Source organism: Cnephaeus nilssonii (genome assembly GCF_951640355.1).
Source record: "Cnephaeus nilssonii genome assembly, chromosome: 4".
Lineage (NCBI taxonomy): Eukaryota > Metazoa > Chordata > Mammalia > Chiroptera > Vespertilionidae > Cnephaeus > Cnephaeus nilssonii.
In genome coordinates this window covers 100,525,727-100,534,145 of record NC_137075.1, presented here as the reverse complement: position 1 = coordinate 100,534,145, position 8,419 = coordinate 100,525,727, and the positions used below count along the sequence as shown (strand labels likewise).

The window sequence follows — 8,419 nt, the reverse complement described above, 5'->3', positions numbered from 1 at the left end:
ACTTAGTGTATACCGAAACCAGTGAACCCTGCAGTGCCTATCACGTGAGACCTGGAGAACGAACAACAGACGGGAAGCTTCCATACCCTCATCAGTAAGATGGGTGACAGCAGGGCCCGCTCTGCCCATGATCATTATGATTAAGGAGACAACGCATGTCAAGTACTTGGCTCAGTAACCGATACACAGAAAATACTCAGTGTCAGCTACTATTGCTAGGGGCTCAGTTATTTTTTAGTAAAAAAAAAGCACTTGAGCAATTTAGTCCATTAGGTGAACCGAATCTCTAAAACACCAATAATGACCACAAAGACCCCGTGTTCCCACATGTAGGAATAAGTCCTAATAAGTATTCAGGTGCCCACATTTGTTATATAACTGGACTCCATCCTGAGCTAAGGAATCATTTGTCCAGGGGCAAATGATATTATTCCTCCCACTACAAATGGTTAGGATTGAAGAATAACTGTTTAATAAGTGAACACCTCAGCACTCAATACAGTGAACTTGGTCTTGACACTCCTAAAACTTAAGACATAAGGGGGTGGCTGATCCAAATGAACTGACAGGCCAAGTTTTCTGCAAGGACGGTTATGAAATAACACAGAACTTGAGATTTTTTACCTGGGAGTGTGTCTTAGCTTAGAGGCGATCCCAACTGTGTGGTACCCTCCCACCACACCCACTACTCCCCTCCAGACTGGTTTCCCTCCTCCTTCCTTTTATACCCTCCTCCACTAGCCCCACTCCACTGTGATGGTTACTTTGTCTGCCTCAACTATAAAGGAGAAAGTACTGAGGAAAATATGGTAACAAAATAACCAAGACAAATACCCAAAGACTATACAGTCCCAATCAAAGAAGAAGCCTTTGGAATCTGTTGGGGTTTTTTTTTCTTCTTCACTGCTGATAGGCCATGTATCCTGGAAGGAAACATCTACCGTGGCACTGCCCTCTGAGCTAGTGTGGCACTGCCCTCTGAGCTAGAGTGGCACTGCCATCTGAACTAGCATGGCACTGCCCTGTGAGCTAGAGTAGCACTGCCCTCTGAGCTAGAGTGGCACTGCCCTCTGAACTAGCGTGGCACTGCCCTCGTGGCACTACCCTCTGAGCTAGAGTGGCACTGCCCTCTGAGCTAGCGTGGCACTGCCCTCTGAGCTAGCGTGGCACTGCCCTCTGAGCTAGAGTGGCACTGCCCTCTGAGCTAGCGTGGCACTGCCCTCTGAGCTAGCGTGGCACTGCCCTCTGAGCTAGAGTAGCACTGCCCTCTGAGCTAGCGTGGCACTGCCCTCTGAGCTAGCGTGGCACTGCCCTCTGAGCTAGCGTGGCACTGCCCTCTGAGCTACCATGGCACTGCCCTCGTGGCACTGCCCTCTGAGCTAGCGGTGCCTTCTTTAACTTGCTCTGGGGTTCAGTTGGCAAGTGCTGCCATGGACTGAGGAATGGGAGGAAACTCAGTCCTTGCAGCCAACCCCGTGGTCATGAGATTGGTAAATCACAAGGAGTGAACAAGTGAGTACATTGAAGATTATGGGAGCCTATCTTTTACTATACAGGAAGTAAAACACGGAAAGGGGGAAGACAGACTAAGGCTTGTGGAGCAGAAGAGGAATTGGAGATCAGTGTGAACTTGTGGCTTGTCATGTGCATAGATGGATGGGTGAGGAAACAAGCACAGATGTACAATTTCCCACGCTGCCCACGGAGAGGACCTAGTAGCAACAACAGCACAGTGGCAATGAGCACAGCCCGCACCCAGATCTTGGTTCTAAATACTGTTCCCCACTAAAGTGGGCCAGGACTGGGAGGGAACATACAAGGTGGAGCCCGGAGCATCTTGTGGAAGTGCTCAACGAACCATGGGGATGTGCAGCCATTATGGAAAACAGTTGGGTGTTCCTCAAAATATTAAAAACAGGGTTAGCATAAAACTCAACAATTCCACTGGATATACATCCAAAGGAATTGAAAGCAGGATCTCAAAGAGGTATTTGCACACCCATGTTCCTCACAGCATGATTCACAATAGCCAGGTGGTAGGAGCAACCCAAATGTACATCAATAAATGAATGGATAAAAAAGAAAATGTGGTAGATCCATACAACCGAGTATTATGCAACCTTAAAAAAGAGAGATTCTGCCCCAGCCAACGTGGCTCAGTGGTTGAGCATCGACCTATGAACCAGGAGGTCACAGTTCAATTCCCAGGCAGGGCATATGCCTGGGTTGCGGGCTTGATCCCCAGTGGGGGGCGTGCAGGAGGCAGCCGATCAATGATTCTCTCTCATCATTGATGTGTGTGTGTGTGTGTGTGTGTGTGTGTGTGTGTGTGTGTGTGTCTCTCCCTCTCCCTTCCTCTCTGTTATCATTAAAAATATTTTTTCAAATAAAATAAAAATAATTGACCTTTCTCATATACTTGGTAAATGAATGTGAAAAGAAATGAAACAAGGACAACAGCAGCACCACTGGGATCAAACCGCTTCCCACAGAGGTTAGTGTGAAGGACTCCACTAGCTTTGAACATACAGTTTAGTAGCACCTTTTTAAAAAGGATAGCAGTCGTGTCAGAAAAAAATGGAAATACATACAATAAATTGGATATTGAACATGAAAATCAACAAACTCTCAAAAAAAATGATGTAAGAAGTCCTTATGAGTCATTTGTATATCCTCCACTTGAGATTATCACTCAAAATGTGAGTGGTATCTGTGGAGTCCATCAACAATTTCACAAAAGCAGCACATACACTTTTGATTCTCTTTCACTACGGTGAAGAGAGAGGTAAACTCTCCAAACTTCTATTTTGCACCTTGAAATCACATTTTGACTTCAATAACTAAAACGAACTAGGTACTAAAATGAAAAGACCAAAAAATAGAGCTGTATGTGTGATGGTGGGGAGGAGAGGGATCGGAGAGAGAAGCAAAGATACTCTGACGTCCAGCAAAGTCCGGGTTTTTAACTTATTTTAGTAATTTGTGGTGTTTTTCTCATAAACACAATTGAGGTGGTTAAGGGAAAAACCTTTCCTGGGTCCCTGCCCAGGTAGGCAGATCGGAATGCTCCTTCTCTAGTTCCGCTGCATCGTCACTCATGCACTCATTCTACCGCTACTGAACGGCTGAATAAAAAAGGGGGTCAGGCCAAGGGGGACCACCACCACCCGAACAAACCAACAAATAACCAACCTCTCAATCACTGAGTTACTAACCACCATGTACATCCTTTGACTTAAGTGGTAATCAACTCATGAATGTTTGTTTATTTTTTAGATTCCACACTGCAACTAATTTTTGTTAATCTTCACCCAAGGATATTTTTGTCATTGAATTTTTTTTAGAGAGAGTGGAAGGGAGGGGGAAGAGACAGAAAGAGAGCTACGACACATCGATTGGTTGCCTCCCACACTTGCCCAGACTGGGGATCGAGCCTGCAAAGGAGGTACATGCCCTTGACTGGAGTCGAACCTGGGACCCTTCAGTCTGCAGGCCACGCTCTAACCACTGAGCAAAACCAGCTAGGGCAATTCATCAATATTTAAAGGGCAAGAACCTTGTGATAAAACCCTAGAGCCTTACAACCAAAGAAAACCAAAACACATACACAAAAAAAACAATGTAGAGGGTGACTTTTATCTTTTCTCCCCCCACCATATAGAATGGACATCAATCTTTCAGCATGCTATCGTCCTAAGTAATGGTTTGCCAGGTGCCATTCTTAGACAAGATAATAGAACATATTATTTTAAGCAAAGTGAACATAAACTAAGCAATTGAAAAAAAAAGCAGTGCAGGGGAAAAAAAGCTGAAATTGATAGCTTAAAAATCTCAGAATGTTATGACTGAGAGGGACTGTAGAACTCATTTAGTTCAATGCATATTAGGATTGAATGACTGGATTCTGTAAGGATCCTAGATTTATTCATTTAGTATTAAATAAATGGACTATGAAAGGCTGGATTCCAATTCCAACTCTGTCTCTAACTGGCTATTTGGCTCTCAAGCGAATCCCTTCTCTTCCATTGGCCCCGTCATTTATTACTAAAATAAATGTGTTGAACTATATGAATTCCATAGTCCTTCTTAGCCATTACATTCTAAGATTTTAAGCTGTAAATTTCAACCACTTCCCCCTCCCCGCATGGCTCTTTTTTGCAGAAATTTATAAGCTGATCTAAAATTCATATGGAAATGCAAGGCAACCAGAATAGCCAAAATAATCTTGAAAGAGAACAAGGTTGGAGGACTCACACTTGTCGATTTTAAAACTTAATAATCAAGATTACAAAACTACAGTAATCAAGATAATGTGGTACTGGTATAAAGATAGATACAAAATAGAATTTAGAGTCCAAGAACAAACACATATATTTACGGACAACTGCTTTTCAGCAAAGGTGGCAAGAAAATTTGATGAAGAAATAGTTTTTTCAACAAATGATCCTGGGACAACTGGATATCCACATGCTAAAGAATAAAATTGGACCCCTACTTCACGCCCATATAAAAATAAACTTGAGATGGATCAAAGATTTAAATATAAGAGCCAAAACTATGTTAGAAGAGAAACACAGTCATAAATCTTTGTGACCTTGGATGAAGCAATGATTTCTAAGATATGATACCAATAGCATATGGAACCAAAGGGGGGGGAAAAGATAAATGAGACTTAATCAAAATCAAAAGCTTTTATGCTTCAAATGACACTATCAAGAAAATAAACACATAGAATGGAAGAAAATATTTGCAAATCACATATCTTATAAAGAGTTAGTATCCAGATTGTATAAAAAAAACCTCATAATTCAAGAACACAAAGATAAAAACCCAATTAAAAAATAGGCAAAGGTTCTGAATAGACATTTCTCAATAAAAGATACACAAATGGCCAATAAGTACAGGAAAGATGTTCAACATCATTAGTCATCAGGGAAATGCAAATCAAAACCATAATGAGATACCTCTTCACACACATGAAGACTGCTAAAATAAAAAAGATGGTGGATGACAAGTGTTATTGCAGACGTGGGGAAAATGGAATTCTCATACACTGCTGATGGGAATGTAAAATGGTGCAGCCACTTTGAAAAACAGTCTGGCAGTTTCTCAAAAGGCTAAATATAGTTACCATATGATCCAGCATTTCTACTCTCAGATACAGGGTTGGGCAATAGGTTTACAGTTGTGAGTATATGAAACAGAGTTCATTCTTGTATTATTATTTATTAATTATTGTATTATTTTCCATATGTAAGCCTTTTGCCCCATCCTGTATATACCCAAGAAAACTTAAAAGTTAAGTTTATACAAAAAACTTGCACGCAAATGTTCACAGCATTATTCATAATAGCAAAAAACAACCAAAATGTCCATCAATTGATGAATGAAGAAACAAAATGTGGTATGTCCACGCAAGAGAAGATTTTTCAGCCATAAAAAGGATACTGATGCATACTGCCACATCAATGCATCTTGAAAATATTATGCTAAGGGAAAGAAGTCAGACACCAAAAACCACATATTTTGTGATTCAATTCTTTTTTTCTAAAACATCCAGAACAGGCACATTCATAGAGACAAAATAAATTAATGGTTGCCGGGGGTTGGAGAAAAGGGAGAATGGGAACTGACTGCTAATGGGTATGAAGTTTTTTTGGGGGTGATGAAAATATTCTGGAATCAGATAGTGGTAATGGTTGCACAATGCTGTAAACATACTATAAAACCAATGAAATGTACCCTTTAGAGGAGTGAACTTTATGGTATGTGCATCATATCTCAAATTTTTAATAAAAGGCAAATGGCCCTTAGAAAATTGATTTCCTGACATAACTGGTTTGGCTCAGTGGATAGAGCATCAGCCTGCATACTCAAGGGTCCCAGGTTTGATTCCGGTTAAGGGCATGTACCTTGGTTGCGGGCACCCCAGTAGGGGGTGTGCAGGAGGCAGCTGATCGATGTTTCTCTCTCATTGATGTTTCTAACTCTCTATCCCGCTCCCTTCCTCTCTGTAAAAAATCAATAAAATATATTTAAAAAAAAGAAAAGAAAATTGATTTCCTCACTTCTGTTTGAGACCACCTACTGGTTCATAGGAATATTTAAAAGTTTGCAATGACATTTGACATTTATAATACCACTGTAACGAAATACTACAAAATTTATTTTTAACCTAATTATGTATATATCTCACCTGATGGTCTACTTGTATTTATTTTGCTTCTAAACAATAAAGATCTAAAAATTCCTCTGAGTTCATGATTTATGTCATAGTCCTTTTTAAAATTTGTGTTTTTCTTAAGTAAATGAAGCTAAACAAATGTCTTCATTTTAGAAATTTTAGTAATAGAAGCAGGTAAAAATACTGCTCCTGCAATGACATCACTTTATCTTCAAGCAGTACTTTAAAATTTCATTCCTGTTCATGGGACAATAAAAAGGTTAGGCAAGCCCTGCCGGTGTGGCTCAGTTGGTTGAGCTTCCCGTGCACTGAGAAGTCGCCAATTCAATTCCTGATCAGGGCACGTACCCAGGTTTCAGGTTCGATCCCCAGTCAGGGTGTATACGGGAGGCAACGAATCAATGTTTCTCTCTCACATTGATGTTTCCCTCTCTCTTTCTCCCTCTCCCTGCCTCTCTCTAAAATCAATAAAAAAAATTTTTTTAAAGGTTATGCAAAAAAACAAATTTTCAATATCAGTAATACAATGTAATGTGTATAACCCAATTATTAGGCCATTAAACAAATGCAGACTCCCCCCCACACCCCCTGGGAAAATAAATAGAATTTTAGGCTTATTCTATTCAGGAATAAGAGTTTAAGTGAAATTTTTTCAAAGTTCTGCAAGGAAAACATACTCTCCATCTTCTGTCACATTGTTGTGTGTATCTGGTTTTCAGTATCAGAAGGCAGTAAAAACATAACCCACAAGAAAAGCTCTGTACGCATTTGCAATGGAATGAAATGAATTCTAGTCTGATAGCATTTATATGGAACTATACATAGTTAAATAAGACTGATCCTTCTAAAAATGCTGAGTGTAAAGAGGAGGGCTTAAATACTTACAAAATAAGCATAAAGACCTGCCACAATCAAGCTACACGCTAAAAAGGCATCAACAGATTACAATAGGGCGACATGATTTTCATTTTTAAGTTCAACGGAAATTGCATATATTCTGTTTTTATTCTTAAACACAGGTGGTGTATACTATTATCGGGGCTGCCAAGATATGAGAACAGAAAGGATGACCGTCTCCAGTTTCAACATTACTTTTGTAGTAATGTATACAAACTCTAACCACCGCTTAGGCAAACTTGGGAGAAAGCAAGCCTAAAAGATGAAAATGTTTACAGCTTGTAAATCAATGCTACTATTATCTTATCAAAATGTGAGGTTCAAATTTATTTCCTTGAAAACAGAGCACTAAACAGTTTCTAACACAGTCATCTATCTAGCTGGTAGTTAAGCTGTGTCTAACGTGTACACAGAACCCTTAAGACTAACACATCGAGGAATTCTTTTGAATTATGTGTATTCAGATGATGGTGCTATAATTCAAATTGAACAACAAAAAAATCTTGATAAAACAAGAAATGGAATAAAAACTGATTTCTGAACCAAATGTGTCCAACCTCACACTAGTGAATCTGGGAAATACAGCATGGAGCAGATAAGCTGCATGTGAAGACAACTGCATATTATAATTCAAGAGAATAGTCACAGCCCATACTCTACCTTTTCTTTTAACTAGGTAGGCCTCAAAGAACTTTTATCAGTTTTTTTCTAATAGCACATCTTTTCTAAATAATTCTGTTTGCATTCCAGAAAATATAAGAAACAGTTTGCAAGAATTCATGCAAATATGTTTCTCTAAGGCCATGAACTGGTTTGCTAAGTTGCATTGTTTTATTCAAGTAAAGAGCCCTTCTACAGTTAGATTCTGTAAAGGAAAGCAAGTACCTTCTTCACCTCTCAGGCCTGCACACACATTAGGTCTCTCCCATTCAAAGCCAAAAGGTAGAATGCTTATTAGAGCATTGCAAAATATTTACATTGTAAAAAATCTAATGTTTAGTTTTTCTGGTAGATTCTTTTTGTATATTACAAAAAAAAAAGCGCAAAAGCTTAGAATAAGAATCCTTTTTTCTTATAAAGGTCAAACAGATACTTCTTGACATGCTGTCCTTTACACAATGGCATACTGTTCATATAAAAGGTCTCTTATCCTATAAAAATCTTGACAAAGGCAGCCTTCTAATCCGATGCGTCCAGTTTCCGTCTAGAAACCAAGTGGAAAAAAAAGAGTTCTTTAGTACATTCTCTACCATTAATATGCAGACATAATAACCAAAATATGTTAACTAGATTACTTTAGGATTGGTCAGGAAATGGATTGCTCTGATTCACGGAATA

At 39.4% G+C, this 8,419-nt stretch overlaps 1 protein-coding gene across 2 annotated transcripts in view; it reads right to left on the bottom strand.

Moving 5' to 3' along the window:
• Positions 1–2,863: 2,863 nt before the first annotated feature.
• Positions 2,864–8,419, bottom strand: part of CPSF2 (cleavage and polyadenylation specific factor 2) — a 28,984-nt gene continuing 23,428 nt past the window's right edge. For both annotated transcript variants that reach the window (XM_079769077.1, XM_079769078.1), the window contains exon 16: positions 2,864–8,285. In XM_079769077.1, coding sequence (XP_079625203.1) covers positions 8,193–8,285 — 93 coding nt within the window. In that variant the 3' untranslated portion in view covers positions 2,864–8,192. The remainder of the gene's footprint in view (positions 8,286–8,419) is intronic.